This window comes from Osmerus eperlanus, chromosome 13 (assembly GCF_963692335.1).
Source record: "Osmerus eperlanus chromosome 13, fOsmEpe2.1, whole genome shotgun sequence".
Classification (NCBI taxonomy): Eukaryota; Metazoa; Chordata; class Actinopteri; order Osmeriformes; family Osmeridae; genus Osmerus; species Osmerus eperlanus.
Window position 1 is genome coordinate 7,304,970 of NC_085030.1, and position 20,569 is coordinate 7,325,538.

Sequence of the window (20,569 nt, forward strand, 5' to 3'; positions counted from 1 at the left end):
CTACCCAATAATAGTAAATAGAAAATCTTGATCCTTAGTTGTGCACTCTAGCCAGAACATTTGTCTATAGATGTCCAGTTCTTTCTCTTACACATACACACACACACACACACACTCTCGCATACACTCTCTGTCTCCTTATCACCATCTATATTTCACCCACCCACTCACTGACCTACACACACACACCATACACACTGTCATATTAATGTTATTCTGTATGAATGATTTTCCATGTCGCTCACTCCCTAACCAGCGTCAGTAGTCAAACATTTATTTACAATTCAATTATCTCTCCACATAGCTTTCACATTTCCAATATACATTCTTAACTCAGGCTCACTCACCCCACAAGTGTCCTGAAGACCCACAGAGACGGGGTGTATGTATGTGCAGCCCTGTGTAATATGTCTGTGTTTGCTCATGGGTGTATGTGAGGACGACTGCCGTTCCACATCAATCACCTCCGCTGTGATCAAATGTTTGCTTTAGCCTGCTTTCAGGGATTAAAGTTTAATAGTCGGGTAGCGTTGGACCCCTGAAGATCTGCCTCTCCTCCTCTGCAGCCCTCAGCGGGAAGGGGGGGGGCGGAGGAGTTGGAGGAGGAAGAGGAGGAGGAGGGGGGGGCTACAGCTGGTGCTGCACTCCGTGTCTGTGCTCACAGACGCCCCCCAGCCCTCCTCCCTACGCAGACACTCTCCCCCCTCCCCATCCCACTCCTCCTCCATGTCCTCCCTCTGCCCAGATCTCTGGCCTTGTGATGGCTCACAGCCTCCTGCCTGTCTAACTGGTAGTGTGATGGAGACAGAGGGACAGATGGTGGAGAGAGCGAGAGAAAGGGTGAGAGAAAGATCCAGACAAACAGACAGAGATACTGTTAAAGACACTGCAGCGCAGTCCTGTGCATGATCCATAAGACTGTGGTTCTCCTCTATTTAGTGTCTGCTGTTGTGGTACTTTAACAGTGGAGACCCAGTCTGGCTGTGTGCTATTTTCTCTCTACCTCCCCCTGTTGTTTGTGTTTCTCTGCTCTAATCTTCCTGTAAGACCAGATAATTAAAGGCAGAGTGGCAGGGGAACCCTTGGTTGCTGTGTTAATAGAGCAGATTCAGCCTGTTTATCCACATTTCCTCCTCATGCTGTTCTCTCTATTAGGATCTGGGCCAGAGAGTCTATGGTGTTAGGCGGTCATGGTGATCTTAGGTTTTGGGCTGTGCCATTGGTCCAGAACTCCTCTCAGTGAAATATGAGGCTCTGTAAATTTAACTGTAAAATGTCACAAAGAAGTAACTGCTAAACGGTGTTTTACAATATCAGAAGGAATGACAGTGCAGGATTGTATTGCTCCATATCTGAAACGGGAAGGGTGGGGGTGAATGTGGATCTGCATTGATGTGAGCGTATAGACATGTAGCCTGCAGGTAAACAGGCCAGTGTGGAGTTGTGAGGGCTTCTCAGGGCAGCACTTGTTCCAATGGGAGCTGGCTGTTCAAATACCCCCTGGAGCAAACCTGACAAAGGCCTTTGAAGAGCAGAGCTGTCACTGGTAGGATCTCAGCCAGCCCCTCATTAGCCCACAACAGAGACAGGGAGGTATGGAGGTACCACCCCTCTAACAGGTTTGGAGGAGAGAGAGGGCTTGTTCTACTGCCAGTCATACAGTTGGACAGGGGCGGGCAGAGAAGGGGGGGTTAGAGAGAGATTGTAAATACAGCTGGAAGTCATTCTCTGGCTGTGTTTGGGGAGCCCAAGATGTCAGCATGACAAAAGACACGTTGTCTAATATGGATTTGAAGGAGTAGCTTGAAGGTGCAAAGTTTATATTTGAACAATTCTCTATCTTGCCCCTGGCTAAACTCCCCAATAGTTGGTCCTCCTGTGTCTCTCTCTGACTCTTTCACTCCTGTGTCGCTGGAGAGGTTTAACAAGCAGAGAAAGTCATTTGATTGGATGGTAATCAGAGAGAGTTCCCCACCTCCATGTTGGCAGCTTAGCCAGAGCACCAGCTCTGGGCAGCTCTCTCTCTTTAATTGGCCCAGACATTTGCCTCTTGCATTTGTCAATCACATTGGTGGACTGCTTCTCGTCAGGGAACATGTTTCTCTGGTGCTTCTGGTGCTGGCTTGATGTGACTCATCAAGATGTTTGCAGGCTGGGGGAACAAACAGAGAGTGCACAGACCTGACAGGCCTCCGTGCCATCTCCTTATTTAGAAGTGTTTTTGTCACTATTAATTATCTTAGGTTTTGCCTCAGCGCCCCTTCTAAAAACAGGAGCTGGCACTAGATGCCAACTGCTTCTGTTCCTTTCTTTTCTCACGACAGCCTGAAGGGCCGAAGGCCTCATTGTCCATTAGGTTTACCCTCAAAATGAATAATCTCCATGAAAATCAGGTCACTGCACTTTGAGTTCCCTTTGAGAAATTGGAATGCCAACCCTAAGCTATATTATGGATGAAGGCATTCTAACTCTTCAACCATTGTCATCCAAACACATCAAAGCTGAGACTATTTTGTTCGATTGTCTGGAACATTTTATGTCAACCTCCAATTCGGTGACAGCTTTATGAATGTTCCATTGCTTTTGCTTCAGCACTCGGGGTAGTTTTTAAAGAGATTTTGAGATGTTTGTAATTTCAAAACTCCTTCACTCAATCTGATGTAACAACCGTTTTTATTATCAAATTTTCTATTCACCATCCATGCATTGTGTGACCTTGTGTCAGGGGTTCCATTTATCTTGCACTTTCCATTCTATGTCATCTACTCTCTTTGAATCACAGTGTGCAAATGATCACCTCAACTGTTCAGAAAAGGATCTATTTTCCACTTAAAGATATATCCGAGTAGGCAAGCCCAGCTGTAATGTAGGCTGGGAGGCCTTTCTCCTCCTCTCCCGGTTAACAGTCAGGGATCCTGGCTGTCTCACAGGGCGCCCAACCCCCGACTTAGATTTACAAAGGTCATAAAGTGACACAAAGGGCCACAGTGAAGGGCTCTCTCATGAGTCAACCTTGGCATTTAGTTGCACTGACTGTCATAACTCCTGTCCAGCAGGGAATGAGCTACAATGCAGCATCAGTAGGCAGTCAAGTGTCCCCCTCAGAAGGTTTGTCAAGTCATTTTCCACCGAGATTTAGTGAATAAGTGTACAGTAGTCAGTATTACTGCCATCACCCCAACCACTGCCAGATGGGATTCACATATCCTTGATGCGCTTTTCTTTCTTCTTTTTTTACAGAATATAACCAAAGCTGCTTAAGCTTCCTTCTCTTTTTCTTTCTCTTTCTTGCTTCAAAAGGCTTCATTTCGCATAATCTATGCAGAATATTAACTATATAGCCTATATATTTTTTTCTGCATCCCAAGTGGAAGATGTTGTTGGAGATACTTTGACATCAGCCATGACTCAATGGTGGAATCTCTTTGTGTACTGTCTCCACTGGTGGGCACAGCAACTGTGTGGGTGACTGGCTTGTAATTCAGACAGGATTAGTACTCGCCTTTGGTCAAACACACAAAAATAGCCCAGGCCAGCTGTGGTGGGACAAGGGGACTACATGGGGACTTTGAGGTATTTAGGGGCTTGAGTGTTCCTGGCTCTCACTAGTCTTTTCCTCATTTTAAAACTCATCTTTAATCCCTTCACAATGCCTCCACAAATCATCAGTCCTCTGCTGGAGGCAGTTAGAGTCCATATTTTGTTATTCCTCTTGTCATAATCCTAATCTTCAATTCCAATGTTGCGTGTCTGCATGACTTTCTCGGTAAACAATGCTTAGAGGTCAGGCAGACTTTTGTTGTCCTTCCTCCTATTACGCTTGAAGTGTATGTAGTCTAAAATAATTAGCAGGGGAAACAATTAGTGACCATCTGGTTGGAATTTGGAAATGTAGTATATCTGTGATCAAGTGTTACTATTGTTGCTGCATGAGTAGGTCATGGAATGAATTAATGGGCAACAGTTGTCCATAGACCAGTGGGAGTTCTTAAACACCATTGCACATGTAGTTTAGATAATAAACCTTATAGCCTCTGGGGATATTTTGTGACTCCAGGTTTAAATCTCAGAGGTCTTATTCTTAGTCTTATGCATTTTATCATCTTTTATGGATGTGTCCAATCATGAGTCTTTGACGTCAGAACAGCAGTGAATGGGTTTGGCAGCGATCTCTATTATGTGGCAGAATAGAGTCTGCAGGCCTGGTTGCCTCTCCCAGAGCTTCTAAATTGTGATCTATGAACAGGCTAATTGTCTTTGTCCTTTACTGCCATTATGGCCTCCGTGACCTGGCCATTTCCTGTCTGGAAAGGTTGTTTCCCATCCTGGTTCAATAGTTCCCATCGCCACGACTCATAAAGCAGAGGATTGAAGCTGGTGGGAAAATGTAATGTTTCCGCCGTGTTATTCGTTTGAATTCTTTCCCCCTCTTTAACCAGATGCCCAAGCAGGAACATGGGAAAGTCCAACAGCTGGGAATGCATAACTGACTCCACTGGAGCCCCACAGATGGTTATTAGACCTCACAATCCTTCCATGCTGAGTTTGTGGCACACCAGTCCTCTACTGGGTCAGAACCAGAGAAGGAAGAGGTGGACTGAGGGAGCAGAGAGAGCTCCAGTCTCTGCAGGAGGACTGGGACTGCTCAAGCCCAGAGAGCTGTGTGTTGTGACAGGCTTTCACTGGAGCGCTACAAGGAGTGCTTTATACACCTAATTTAGACCACGGAGGATTTAAAAGATGACATCTGGTATCAGAACATAATTGTAACATCTATTCTCGCTGAAGGATGGAATGATCGGAGTTGTTGCTTTGGAATCTAATTTTCTAATGTTGGAGTGATAGAACTTCACCCAGAATAAAGATTAGCAGTCTTCTTCAGTGCTATTCTATGCCTGGAAGTTATACTTTTATGTTTTCAACATATGACTCTCTTCTCTGACTGTAGAGGAATTGTAACAAAGACACAATAAAGGGACTAAACTCAGGGTCCCCTTAGTTACTCTCTCTTGGAATAATGTTGCTGCATTTCTCAGTGAATACACAGGGCAAATGAAGAAATCAGATACATTTACTTGTATCTGATTGTGTATCGAGTGTACACTTGACTCCAACCTACCATGCCTTCCAGCCTCCAAGCCAAATGAAGTGAAGATGAGATGCTGCTCTGAGCTGTCTCGGTCTACTTGAAACAAATTCTTTATTTTTGCTTTGGATATCGCCTTGGCAGCCTTAGAAATACTCTTTACTTCAATTCATCCTTCGTCCTTTGAGGATTCTTTTTGTTTGTTGTAGCCCAGGCCGAATAATGTGTTGTCATGCCAAAAACCTCTGTCACAAACACCAACCTCTTCTCGCTCTAGTACTTGAACAAGGGATGGTTCAGACAGGCTTGGTACAAAAAAAGCCACAGAACAACACGTTAGTAGCTAAAGTTACATTAATACTTGGTGAAGCACTCTCTCTCTCTCAGATGTAAAGCTTAAAGCTGTAAGGTTAGGGGGAGAGGGGTCTGGACACTTTTGCTGAATATGAGACTAAATATTGTTTGCACTTAATGTGAATTTCTCTACCGTCTAAGAAATGGCTGTCTGATCCCTTGGGACAAAATGAGATGCCTGAGCGGGTCAGATGTTTAGGAATAGTTCACAGAGGAATGAGATGACACAGGGGTCAGCATCATCCCCCACAGTGAGGACCTGACTCCCAGACTGGAGAACTCGCACTCATGGAGAATGACAAGCAGGCAACTGGCTACTCGTCTCCCATGGCTTATACAGTAACTGTATCCTGAAATAGCTTCAAAGCAGAAAGCTTCTCCTTTTGAAAGAAGGCTTTTGGAGATGAACCAGAAGGCTTTCCCTTACGCATCTGTAGAGCTGATTCATTTGGAGACCGATTCAATCGCAGACTCACTCTCACCATGGGGACAGAGTATACCTGGAGACACTACTCAAATTACTCGTAAGATGCTGGGTGATAGAAATGGGTGCCAAAAACACAGATAATGACTTGGGTATTATACAGGGAAACAACAAAGGAAATCTCCCTCAAAATTGTTAATAATTATGAGGTATTAATTGACCCTCACGGGAACACTATTCTTTGTCAAATCTTCTAGCATGGAATTGGTATTGGACCTCCATTGAAGGGAGAGTTTGTGTTCTGTTTTTGACTGTTCTACTGTGTGGATGCAAGGCGTTGAAGTCGTGAGAGTACTGTAGTTAAGCCAGGTCAAACCAGTGAATAGCTGAGGGAGCCCTGATTGGATGTGATTGCATTTATTGTTCCTTAAATCCTGCCCATCTCATCTCAGTCTAATGCAACGTCTTCAGACAATATGCAATTAATATCACGGCGGGGTTCGTTGGTTGTCTTAACTATATTGTTATGCTGGAACTGAACCCTGCCCGCTTGCCCCCCTGATTTCTGGTGAGGTAATTGGACTGTTATGCATTCCTATGTAAACTATGGACAATGTTCTCACGCAGTCGCATGCTTACCTATCCTTCGAGAGATAAACACTCACACAGTAAGAATGACTGGAAAGTCCCAGTTCCAGCCCAGTTCAATTATACCGTTTATTTACTATCCCACCCATCCCTCTTTCCATCCCATTTAGTTCAGATGCAGATGACGTGGAAAAGAGCATTTTTATTCCAGTTATAAATAATTGTTTGCCACTGGCTACATAGAAACAATTGTGGTATAAGAGATAATCTAGGTTGCACATTAGCATAGCCTCAATCTATTTTTTTTCCTTCTTTGACATAAAGCAAGAAAACAAGCATAAGACCCAATTTGAAAACAAATCAATGGAGTAAACAGACCATGAAATCTTTGGAGAAAACAAAACAGCATTTCCCTTTATGAACTAAACATGTTCAGGCAAACTAATGAGGCAGAACATTTTAGATGCTGTAAAATGAGAGGTGTTGGAAAAAAAGTCAAGTCGGTGAAAAAAACTGAGATCTCATGAGATAGAATTACATATGAGAGGGTCTGGGTAACTCTAGTATTTGGTGCCATCTAAGCGTTACTGTATACCATCATGAAAGTTGAATCTCCTAACAGTTTAATCCTCTCTCGGGTTACATTTTTGTAGTGCACAAGAAATAAATGTGTGGAGATGGTGTAAAACGATAACATGTCCAATAGATGGATGAGAATTCAATGCTTTTACAATGTCACAGCCCTCTTAAAGCAGTCAGTGTGTCTGTAGGAACACGTCTGGTGAGGCACTGCTTGATGCAATCCCAGTAATGATGTTGCACCTGTATGCTTCTCCATTGTTATTGACTTGACTGCTTGCCAGGGCACCTGTTCACCACTCTCTCCATTACAGTAAAACTTACAATGTGATAACAATGAATGGGAGCAAAGCAAATAATAGAGTAGCATTAGAGTCTGAGAGCTGTGTTTACCTCTGGACCTGTATAAAGAGAGAGAGAGAGAGATATATATAGAGACTGGAAGACGGCAGGGGGGAGAGAAAGAGATGGAGTGTTTGAATGGCAGATGGTGTGAGTTGGTGTTGTATGTCTGTCGTTCTAAAAGGTCCACTGTGTGTCTGAGGCAGTGTCCAGCAGCTCTGTCTAAATCAGGAGGAATTTCCTGACTCAACACTGCGCCTGACAATCCCAGCACCCACCTTTCCCTTCCATGCTGTCTGTCAAGGGGTGAGCGCTGCATGCTGTCTGTCACAGGGTCAGCGCTGCATGCTGTCTGTCACAGGGTGAGCGCTGCATGCTGTCTGTCACAGGGTCAGCGCTGCATGCTGTCTGTCACAGGGTGAGCGCTGCATGCTGTCTGTCACAGGGTCAGCGCTGCATGCTGTCTGTCACAGGGTCAGCGCTGCATGCTGTCTGTCACAGGGTGAGCGCTGCATGCTGTCTGTCACAGGGTCAGCGCTGCATGCTGTCTGTCACAGGGTGAGCGCTGCATGCTGTCTGTCACAGGGTCAGCGCTGCATGCTGTCTGTCACAGGGTGAGCGCTGCATGCTGTCTGTCACAGGGTGAGCGCTGCATGCTGTCTGTCACAGGGTGAGCGCTGCATGCTGTCTGTCACAGGGTGAGCGCTGCATGCTGTCTGTCACAGGGTGAGCGCTGCATGCTGTCTGTCACAGGGTGCCTCAATGGCCTCAATTCCCCCAGCTGTTATTCCAGACTGCTCACCGTAAATTACAGCAGCGTCTGGCTCTGGGAGTGTGTCAGCCCCTGAAGACACACACTTCTCTGCTCACCTTCCCTCCTTCCCCTCTCAAATTAGCTGAGTCCAGAGCTGTTTTAGATGGTTGAACCGAAGCCAGCAGAACCGGAGCAGACCTGTGGGGCCGGAGAAGTGCTTCAGGCCTGAGTAGAGAATGAGCCGTCGGTGGGACATGGAACCTGTGCATCACCCATGTCGTGCATGTCGTGGCTGAGACCCATCACAACCAGCTGGGCTGTGAAGGTTCTGACTCCTCTGTCCTCTTCTGGAGCCTCTCCCATCAGCCTGACCACCGGAACCAAAGAGGCACTTTGACATCAGCTGGAAACCATCTGAAACAGCCTCCAAATGGCTTCACCGACAATTAACCGGACGTGGTAGCCTTGTCACAGTCATATCCATAGGAACATCTGTCGCTGGCATAACCCTGACATTCCATGCTGTATAATGATGCAGAACATGTCCTCAAGGTCTCCTTGCATCAGGACTTAATGACTACATGTACTGATATCATGATGAGATAGCTGCTACCACATTCTGTCTGGACAGGGTTTAGTGTTCAGGGGAGAGGTGACAGGCCGTGGTTTAGAGGTCCAGGGGGAGAATCAGCAGTCGAGATGTTTTCTTCCTCCAGACTTTATCGTCCTCTACCCAGTGTAATTGGAGAGATTAGGTTAAGGTTATTCAAGTTACACCCATGGGGTAACACACAAAACGGTGTAAACGCACACACAGGCATTGGTGTCCATAGGAGTTAACGTGACCTTATTAGCAGCAACGTTATCTACGAACACTTTCAAACTCACTCAGTCTAAGTTCTCGGGGAAATGTGGGCCATTGACAGTAGAAAGCTGATTAGACTGCAAACCAAAGATCCATTAGTTTAGTTTAATGGAATAGAGATGAGTGGATGGGAGATTTAAATAAATTAACCTTCACTGGATCCCCAGAGGCATGTAGGAACGACAGAGGTGGCTGATGGGGAATTCTACCCTTGTCACTGATATAATGAAGACTGATGACATTATTGTAAGCAGTTTGTTGTCGTTTAACCCTTGACTCCGACCTGAACAGATTTGGTGGGTTGCACAGCTGGAATGAAAGAGCAGGGGACATGCTGCGTGGACAGCGTTTCATGTTCAGGAACCGGCAGAAGTATTTATCTTCTGACTTTCTCTCCTGTCAGCTTAGCAAGAGGATCCGGCAGTGAGCCTCTGTGTGCTTGTTGTGTGCCAACTGGTCGCTGCACAGTTGTTCTTTGCGGCTTCCTTGCAGTCTTCACTCCATTCTTGTGTATTCTTATCTTCTGCTCTGCTCATTTGTGTACTGGCCTAGATGTCTTCGCACAGTACCTGAGCATTGGAGCTGAGCTCTGTCACATTTTCTCCAGGGAACTGCAAGATGATATTGCTTGGAGGCTGGATTGGAATAGTGCGTGACTACCTGGTCTCTACTGTACTGTCTGCGTCCGTTCCTCACTTAACTCCAAATACAAAGACACAGTTTCCCCCACGCCAACTGCATTCTGGAGAGCCGTCCCTCTCAAAGCGCTGCTGAAAAACTTTAAAGCTGCTATTGCCCTCTTTAAAAAAGAAAATATGACCCCAAAAATCTGTGATGGACTGTTGTTTTTTGTGTTTGCTCTAAGCCTATTTTCACACAAAAGGTGTCAGCTTGATACATCAACATGGCTGTCTTAGGAGATGGGGGGGTGTCTGCTGCCATGCAGGTGTGCATGTGTCTGGGAGAGATCCAGAGGAGGGACATGAGAGATGGATTGTGTGGATCTCTCTTTCTCTTTCAGTTCCCTGCTTGGCTGTAGAAGGTGGGCATGACAACTGGTCCTGTAGAACCCTTCAGTCTCTCAGCTCCTCAGCAGATCCCTTTGAAGTGTTCAAATTGAACAATGACAGCAGCCAGAGCCGTCGCCAATGGATACCTGTCACCACTGGTTACAGTGAGACCCCGTACACCAATACTCTGCATGGCCTTTCCCCTCTCAGCTGGCCACAGTCACAGTCTTTTAACAGCTCTTAGTACTGTTAGGGTTTAGCCAATCCCTTCCTTTCATCACTGAGCTGCCATCTTAACTCCCTCCATTGATATTTGTCACCACGGCATTCTGCAGGATGAGGGCCGTTTTAGATGTCTGAAATGTGTAGGAGGGCCTGTGATGGTGGGGGGAGAGGGCGAAAGAGAAGGACAGGGAGAGTTAGAAGAGGAGACGGAGGAAGGCCTTGAAGACTAAAGAAAAACCAGCCCAAATAAGTTTTGAACCCATTGTTCCACTCAGTGATTCTGTGTCTGTCTGTGTTCATTAGTGAGCTGGAATGAAGAACCAGAGAAATCACCTCGAGGCCAAAATTGCGGCCTAACTGTCTCTTCTCCAACTTCTAACATATCACTAACTTATCTCATCTGTTGAAGGACTTTTAATGCTTCTGTCTCAAAGGGCACCAATTATGGAAGTCTATGTAGAGCAGGGAACTTTTCCTCTGAAACTTTATAAAATCAGTCAGACCACAGTCAGGTCATGTTAAGTAAGTTTCTGGTTGGTCAGTCATGTTTTTGCCTCTAGCAACACAGTTCCTTTTTTCAATGGTATGTTGGTTCCCAGACTGGACATGGGGCCTTTCATATTCTCAACACTGGCAGGTGTTGTAGAGGCAAACTGAGGAGCTATTGATGCATGTTCTCTTTCAGGTCCACCTTGGTCTTCACACTTGATAAAGAACCTGCTGTGCTGGGATTGGCCAATTAAAGCCTTTTCCATCTCTAACACTTTGTGTTTGTCCATCTGAAACCAAAAAGCTTGATTGATATATCCGGGGGGAAGGGGGGCGGTTGTTCATGCTTCACCTGACTGAGGGTCTTTGATGGGGCTCAGAACCCACAAATGAGCCCTCAGAGGCCTTTTCCTTTCCACTTGGAAGCAAAGCCAAGTCAGTACACCTCTAGAGTGAAGACATAATTATCGAAAGAGTTTCTGATAATCAACACGTATTGGCTTGTGACATGCACTTGTTGGTTTTGATCAACGTTCTCCTTCTCTCACATCCAGTTACCTTCTCCTTCTACACCAAGTGAAAAGCTCAGGTCGTGTCCTTACTAGAGTTCTCCAGCAGACTAGCATGCTTGTGCTGCCGTGCTAAGCTGGAGCAGTCAGTCAGTCACCTTGTTTACCCATCTGCCCAGAGCATCCATCACTCCACATAGTCAGCATGGTGTTCTAATGTCAAGGGCCCTGGACCCCACTAATGTGCTAGATCTCCTCAGGCCGCTGGACTGACTATGAATAGACTCTGCTCAGTCTTGTAGGCCTTGTGACTGGGTTTCATCAGAAGCCTTCAGGCATTAGCATAGCTGCTGGCAGTGCTGGTGTTATAGGGAACATAGCTAGAACATAGCTGCGGAGGGCTAATTTAGGACCAGGCCACCTGACGAGCCAACTGTCAACACAAAGGCCACGACCAGAGTCAGGTCTCCTGACCTTGACCAATCACAGACAACCTTGTGCTGTTTATTTTTCAGTGTGGTGGAGAGCAAATGTACTGTGGGTCTCTGAGGTTTAGAATGACCCCTGGGCCATGTCACTAATGACTTCTGGGTAGAGAATGTGACCCTTATTGACCGTTTCCATCTCTGGCAGGAAGCTGTTGTTGTCAATGCAGGAATCAGGCGATTCAGGTGATGCATCGTCACACCACACAATCAGAGAGGTCAGAGGGTTGCATAACTTCCTTCTGCTGATAACCACAAAGGCATGACTCCCTGTGGAGCAATTCCACAGACAAACAACTTCAAATAATCTAATAAAATCAGCAGAAAGAAGAGATCACCTTCTGTCCTCCAATGGATCATAACAGTACACATTAACCAGCCTTTTCACAGCATCAGTAAGCACCAGAGCAGTACCTATGACACTGGGGTCTCAGCAAGGCCAGGTAATCAGATATTATTCAGAGCTGTTTAGACTGGGGACAGCACTCCAGATCCAGTGTGATGCTGTGTGTGAAGAGCCTCTGCTCTACATCTCCTAATAGGACAACAGATCAGTCTGCTCTCTGGCCTCCTCTGATTATTTACGGCTCTGGAGGGTTTTCTTTCTCCAGCATTAATTCAATAGAAAAGGCCAGTGGGTCAAGACCTTTACCAAGTGAGAATGCTGTTTTGCTTTGACACCTGGCATTGTTAGTTGTACTCAGCAGCTATGCTTAAACGATGAATGACTCAAAGGAAACTTTGATTATTATTTTTTTTTTTATCTACATCTGTTGTGTCTATTTTGATATAGGTTTTCTCTCTATAAAGGACATGATTGTGTCTCAATTAGGCCTAACTGATGTCAGTGCTGGCATATGGTTATTGAATGGAGATGATGAATGTGCTATTGGGCTGTGTAGGCAGGACAAATGACAGCGTCTAGAGACAGCTGTCTACCTGACCTCCAGAGTCTGAGGGAGGAATCTTCTCCAGTCACACACTAGGTGGAAGTGCTTTGTCGACACTCTGCTGGGTAATAAGACAAGTCCATGGAGATGAGTGTGCATCAGGGAGGCCCACAGGTCTTCAGGGACAGACAGCTTTGACTTTTTTTAATGGAGCGGAAAAGTCAAAGACAAGCAAATCCAATTCATGAGGTCAGTGATGTGTTCTGGTTGTGTGTCATTTTCCCCTCGCAGACACATGAACACTCTAATTGACGTCTTCAATTGTTCTTCCTGTTCTGGCAAGATTAATGGTTGACTCACGGTCATACCACCTCGAAACTCAGACACTGACACACACTCACCTTACATAATTCATAAATATCAACTGGAAATGCAGTGACCTGGCGGGATTAAGAGGGATTCAGGTTATTTCATATACAGTAGGAGTGGGACTGAACTCAAGTGTTCAGGGCACGGGATCCATATTGTTTAGATGGCAAAGAGGGAGAGAAGGAGGGGGTGTACCTGTATGAAAGAACCAGTGTGGTCTGGACTGTGGCCTGTCGCCTACATTTGACATTCCTCTCAGAAAAATACCATGCAACCCCCACTCTTAGACACACACACACACACACACACACACACACACACACACACACACACACACACTGGGCTCACAGCCTCTGACTCAATCAATGCTATTAAGTAAAGTCATTATTCTGTTTCCTCGTTGATCCGTGCTCGCTGTGATATTATGAGAGCTCTCATTGCTCCGCTCCTCCCTTCCTGGTCACATGTTGATCGTCGACCATTCATTTACCTCTTTCCTGACGAAAGCATTTCAGTTCAAATGCACCCTTGTCTTCCTCACTCTCTCCGTTGGTCATGGGAGGGATGTTTCCCCCCTCTCCTCCTGGTGGCTGTGAGCTGTGGCTGGGTCCAGATGTGAAAGCTCAAACAGACCATCCATCAGGCTGCAGACACATGAGGACCACAGGGAGATGAGAGAGGCAGAGGCAGTGACCCAGCAAAGACACACTGGCTCTGGACCACACACACATGCTGTAATCTGGAAAAAAGCATTATCTTTAGTAAGCAGAATATCCCGGATTCACCTGAATATGACCAGGGAATTGAAAGGACTGTGTCCTTCTTAGACAAATGTGCAGACTTTCATCTGGCAAGAAATAGCAGGGAGAAATCACAGCCCATCAGATGGGTGGTGACGGGCAGAGCAAAAGATTAGCGAAGAGAGAGGGTGAAGAGAGAGCAAGGGTGTGTGTGTGTGTGTGTGTGGAGCTGCATTTTTGCTTTAGTTGAGTGGCAAGGCTACTAGCTGTAAGGAGTAAAGAAGAGTCAAATCGTGAGACAATTCTGCCCTTTTCCTGCGACAGTTTGTGGTGTTCATGACCACGTTGTTTATCCCTTGCCTCTCTTCATGTGGAAAGCCCTGATGACTGAGGACAAGATGCTTCCTATTGTGATGGAAATGTCGCCGCAACAACAGAATACGGAAATAATATAGGCAGGGGCCTTTCTGCATGGCTACACACACAAACACACACGCATGCAATCCCAGGTGAACTAAAATTACTCTTAGTGCCTCTTTTGCTTGCAATGTGTCTTCACTGCAGAACAGACATGCATACAGATATTCCCTCTCCATCCACTTGGTTGTTTTTTTTCCCTGTAGAGTAACAAAAGCCAAACACAAACACCTGGATATGAGATTCATCTTTGATGAGAAAAAGTCTTGCCTTTCAAACCCTGTTTTGAATCATAAATACTTAGCAACTATTTTATACCAGAAATTACTGCTACATTAGATTCAGACCACAAACCCCCCCAAAATGTTTATACTCTCCAAGAAATGTACGTAAATATCCACATTATTATTGTTTCCATATTTCATGAAAACCACTTACTTTATTGCTTTACCCTCTCACACCGGAACAAGAACAGTGGAATCTAAAATATGTTTCAGCTTGAGGCTGTTCAAAATGAGACAGCAGAATTTAGATAAACTGCTAATGGAAGTTAAGCATATCATAATAGAAGATCATTATCTGTTGTGTGATCTGAGTTCTTGATAGCTTTATTTGTGTGTAAAGTCCCTGGTCTGTTCTTCATTAGTTAGTGCTCTTTCAGACCCAGGTTTGTGTTTGATGGACTCTGAACAAACTGAAACGGAACCATAGGTTATATTTTTCCTTTAAAAAGATTAATCCCAAGGTTGCATTTTTATGGCAGTCTTGAATAGTTTCCTTTATTGCTTTTTAGATCAATTATTTTCATCCAGTTCATCTAGAAGATCAGATAATGTGAGGAACGTGTTATGGTAAAAGTTCTGCTATTTCTTTTCTTTTTCTGGTTATACTGGCAGACCTTCAACCGCCCAACAGCAAGTGTTAGATATGAAGTCTCAGGAGTGACGTATGTAAACGCTGCAGCTGACAGAAGACCTCCACTGTGTCTAACAGCACGTTTGTTGTGTTGTGTCTCTCAGGGCTGAACACGCTGCCCTTCGACCCCTCGATCAACAACGAGCCCCTGCAGTTCAGCAGCTCCAACGGCCCGCTGGTGTCCGACTGTCCTCTGGAGAACGGAGCGGAGAACAGCAAGAAGAGGAAGAGGCCCAGCCTGCCTCCAGGTACCGCCGGAACGCTCTCTACTCTCAAGTACTGCCAGGAATTCTGATTGAACAGTATATCCAGCTCTACTGATGCTGCCTTTGTTTTTATGAGGGCTTTTGACATTTACATATGTGTTTTATATGAATTTATATATTTATATATATATATAAAAAGAAGTTTAATTCCAGCAACTGGTAGTAATACTCGAGCTTGTATTAAAATAAGCACTCCCCTCCCTTTGGTTCATGGCTAACTTTGAAGGTAGAGAGGGTGTTTGTTGATTTTCATTAGCTTCCTGCATCTTAAGGGACTTGCATCCCTGGACCGCGGGGTCTTGTCAGTGAAAGGCTCAGGTATCTGCTCAGCTGTGATTGCAGCAGTCACACCCAAGTCTGGCTGTTTCCGTGCCAACAGCACCTGCCAATCTAAGGTCTTAAATGCCTTCAGCTTTCTCCACAGAAATGACCTTTCGCACAAGGAGTGATATTGCTGGAGGTGTGTGTGCTCGTGTGTACGTGTTGCCGTCACTAAATGAGGCCCAATTTTATTCAGTGACAGTGTGCCTTCTAATTAAAGAAAGAGCCTCTAATGAATTGCATTATGAGGAGCTGAGTGAAGAGGCCCTCAAGGCAGAGAGGTGTTGCTCTCTGTTCTCTGCTGTCTCTGTGACTGTAATTGGTCTGGATTAATTGTTAGTTTAATGGGCCATATTCTATATTGCATTCACCATTGTTCAGTAATGTAGCCCTATATTAAACACAGTTTTCGCATAGAGCGAGCATGGTGTGTCAGTTGTAAATCCTTAACATCTGGTTGGTTCTGATTGATGGACATTCTCCCAACCCATTACTGGAGCCCTCTGGATGATGGGCGGCACTGTCGATGTTCGATGAGGTTGCAGTGTGTGTGTGTGTGTGTCTGTTTGTGTTCACGTGTGCTCTCCTCTGATATAAACGCATCATCGAGCTTAAGATCAAAGCCCTGAAACACACATCTCATCTGACCGACTGGTGGGGAGAATTAATCTTGTGAAAGCATCTTGGGAAGAGCGACGGAGAAGGCCTGCATTCTGATCATGTCCAGCGGAGACCCCTAGATCAAAGCGCTCCACGTGCCCCGCTTTTCCAGTAATTACCAAATTGTTGTGCAATCAGTCATTTGGCAACAGCTTCTCTAATCGTGTTCTGCTTACCTGCTGCTTTGAGGCCACACAATGGTGGCCTTCAGAGCAGCGCTGGGTCACCAGAGGAGGTTCCAGGGAGGATTGTGGTGCGTCGGAGGGCCTCCGTGGTGTGTTCCCCCCTCACCAGAGGGAAGGATCATGATGAGGGCAGCAGAGAGACAGACACGCTTCCCCTCAGCCCTCCAGCTGCCTTGCTGCAGCCTGAATCAGAATCAGAATGGGTTTTATTCGCCATGAAAGTTTGCACAGACAAGGAATTTGCTTTGGCAGGAAGGTGCAAACATTAAACATATAGGAATCTAAAATTTAAATATGAGGACTAACTATATTAAGGGTACATAACTAGCAATACTAAGTGGAATTAGAATGAAAATAAACTATACAATAAACTATAAAATAAAATATAAGTTGCAGTAATTTACAATAAAAAAATACAAATATTACAAAAAATACAAATGTTACAAGCCTCATGATGGAACAACGGCTACATGATGACAATCTGCTGCGTCTGGAGCAGAGCACGTTTAGCTCCTTTAATGGTCTCTGGTGAAGTCTTCCCGCCCTCTGAGGAGGCCAGACAGAGCCAGGACTAGCAGCCATTTAGATTTACCCTCGTTAAACAACCATAATGGATAGATTCATCTCATTAGGGCTTGGCACTCCGTTAGTTAACGAGAGCTAGAGAGACACATATATACACACACACGCACCCTGACGCTCATTCCTCTAGTTGTTATTTGTGCATGCTTGTATGTGTGAGCATGTGTCCAGGGAGTTTTAACCAGCGTGAACCTGGATCCTTACTGGATCCTTACTGGATCCTTACTGGCTCTAGCTGGTAGACATCCTCCACTAAGCAGAGCCTCGGGGCTCCTTGTTGTATGGCTGTTCCAGCCAGCTGCAGGCCAGGCAAACAGGCAGGGTGTTCCAGCCGAGGTCAGAGTCCACAGACAGCTGCTGACAGGCTGCTGCTGTCTTGTTTTATACCGAGAGAGGGATCCCTCCATCTGGATCGATATCCTGCCTGCAAAACGGCAAGACGCTCAGTGTTTCTGGTCGACACGTATACAGAAACTGGCTTTCGGTTCGTGAAAGAGCCTTCGTCGAGCCTGTTGATATACAGTACGTGCTTCACAGAAGAGATGATTAATACACAGCACACCCATTGTTACTTTTAATAATTACAGCCTGGTTTATTTGTCATTGATACGTGTTGCCTTGAGGCTTGGATGAACGCATTTCAAGCGCCCACTGTAAACCAATTGGTTACCATGACGACGCTATTAACCTTTGAGATTTGAAGCTGCCTTATTCCCTAAACCATACATCCCGTTTATTTCTGCTTTGGACTTCACCCAATAGCATTTGCAGTCAGCTCTGTAAAATTACAGAAAGTCTATATTTCATATGCATGAAACAGTTCTGGTTCGAGTCTTTATGAATAGCGATGAAATTGCAACCCTCGCTCTCCAGTCCAGGCTCATGTACTATATCCGTTAGGAAGTGCTAGCTGAAGAACGGTAACATCCTGCTGATTCCCATGGTGAGTGCTTTAGATTACTTCTGGAAAGGAAAGTGATACGCTGCAGGGCTGTTCTCTCTTCCTGGACATGAAACAATAGCAGTGGTTGTGTGTGTGTGTGTGTGTGTGTGTGTGTGTGTGTGTGTGTGTGTGTGTGTGTGTGTGTGTGTGGTGTACTGTGGAGTGAGACACGCAGGGGACTGGGTGGGTGTGTGTGGTGTACTGTGGAGTGAGACACACAGGGGACTGGGTGGGTGTGTGTGGTGTACTGTGGAGTGAGACACACAGGGGACTGGGTGGGTGTGTGTGGTGTACTGTGGAGTGAGACACACAGGGGACTGGGGGTGTGTGTGTGTGGTGTACTGTGGAGTGAGACACACAGGGGACTGGGTGGGTGTGTGTGTGTGGTGTACTGTGGAGTGAGACACACAGGGGACTGGGGGGGGGGGTGTGGGTGGTGTACTGTGGAGTGAGACACACAGGGGACTGGGGGTGTGTGTGTGTGTGGTGTACTGTGGAGTGAGACACACAGGGGACTGGGGGTGTGTGTGTGTGGTGTACTGTGGAGTGAGACACACAGGGGACTGGGGGTGTGTGTGTGTGGTGTACTGTGGAGTGAGACACACAGGGGACTGGGGGGGTGTGTGTGTGGTGTACTGTGGAGTGAGACACGCAGGGGACTGGGGGTGTGTGTGTGGGTGGTGTACTGTGGAGTGAGACACACAGGGGACTGGGGGGGTGTGGGTGGAAGACGCAGGCAGCAAAAGCTTACAGCTACTTTATGTCTGTATCGCTTCATGTATGACTAGAAGCACCTGTGTGGGTTTGTGACAGAGATATGATGACGCATCTGCATGGCTGCGGTGTTTCGTGGGGGACAGGCTACTGTGGAGGTTAGAATCAGGCAGGGCTGCGGTGTTTCGTGGGGGACAGGCTACTGTGGAGGTTAGAATCAAGCAGGGCTGCGGTGTTTCGTGGGGGACAGGCTACTGTGGAGGTTAGAATCAGGCAGGGCTGCGGTGTTTCGTGGGGGACAGGCTACTGTGGAGGTTAGAATCAAGCAGGGCTGCTGTGTTTCGTAGGGGACAGGCTACTGTGGAGGTTAGAATCAGGCAGGGCTGCGGTGTTTCGTGGGGGACAGGCTACTGTGGAGGTTAGAATCAAGCAGGGCTGCAGGTTCATCGTTGCCTCTCTCTACCGTACATTCCAAACGATTCCATTTGATTTTGTCCTTGGTTTAAGAGGAGCAGAAAAGCCTACTATCCAGCACTGTGTAGGTCTAAGTGTCGTGCTTTCACACCTAGCCTACCGTACCTCTCCATGATTTGAACGTCCTGGACTCTTCTCAGGTGTTGGCATGGGGAGCGCAGTTTAAAAGTAAGCAAAGTAATGGGCTACTCAACCTGTCAGAGCTAAGCTGTGTCTGAAATCCACAAAGATATATGGCTGTGTCTGTGTTGCCGAGAGAACTGTGGCTGTGTGGAGAATGTCCTCGCGGCTCTCTGTAAAGCCAGGCTGTAAACTCATCTCTCAGTGGCTCAGATCTACGGCTGCATGTGATTGTCTCTTTGACAGAGGAGGCAGGAGGTGACAGACAGGGTTACCACAGACACTGACTGATTTGACAAGGTAGAGTTACAATGTTAGGGCTGCACATTTGCATAGACTCATGCACAGGGGGATGTCTTTCTGTTCTTTTGGCTCAATTGGTCTTTGCGTGAACGTTTATTTTTCTTCTTGGCTGACGGCTTTCTTTTTTATTATTTGGTGATTGACTTTATTGGCAATTCCTGTGTGATGAAGTGTTGTGTTGGCATAACGCGGGGTGCAGTGATTTTGAGGAAACCGCATGGGTGTATTTGTGTGTGTGTCTGTGTGTGTGTTATGTGTATGACATGATGACAGAGCTGGGTGATTGAATCTGCATAACAGGCTGTGAAGAGCCCTTTCCTGCTGTATTCCCCAGGGAGTCCAAGGCTTCAGTCAGACCTGAACATCTCTCTCTCTCCAGCCTACCTCTCTCTCTCGCTCTCTCGCTCTCTCTCTCGCTCTTTCTCTCTCTCGGCTTCTATGATGGAGCACATGCCGAGAATGGGAAAACGTGCACGCGCGTGTTTGCCCGTATGTGTGGGTTGCTTGTGTGTTGCATTTTGCAGGCTCCAGCTTGTGGTGTGTGGCAGTGCGTGTCTGTGTATGAACTGAATTGAATACAGCCTATGGTTTTAGTCCAGTCAGGCGTGAGAGAGCATATGAGAGCTTCTGTGTTCTTGGCCCCCGGAAGACACAAGTTAGTCTGTTGACATGGCGCTGTGCTTGTGTGCGCCCACCCATGGGGAAGGTTTAAGTGGGTGTGCTCTTGTGTCGCACCATTGTTCTGTGCCTTTATCCAACGTTTAACCAACCAGAACGAGTATGCTGAGCACTGGGAGCACCTTGCGTGTCAGAAGAAAATGTATATTTTTTCCCCCTGCTGTAGATACGATTATAGATTAGCATAGCCTAATTTGAGACATGAGAGAACGGGCGATGAAAGGCGACATTTCCAGTTTCTTAAGGAGCGAGGACCTGCTCGTAAAGTCTGGGACCCTGGGA

The 20,569-nt window shown here is 46.2% G+C and overlaps 1 protein-coding gene across 1 annotated transcript in view; it reads left to right on the forward strand.

The window, feature by feature from the left end:
• The window catches only part of LOC134032181 (ecto-NOX disulfide-thiol exchanger 2-like), a 108,491-nt gene that overhangs the window by 37,749 nt on the left and 50,173 nt on the right, over window positions 1-20,569 (forward strand). The window contains 1 exon segment of the mRNA XM_062476044.1: window positions 15,146-15,289. Within this exon segment, the coding sequence (XP_062332028.1) occupies window positions 15,146-15,289 (144 nt within the window).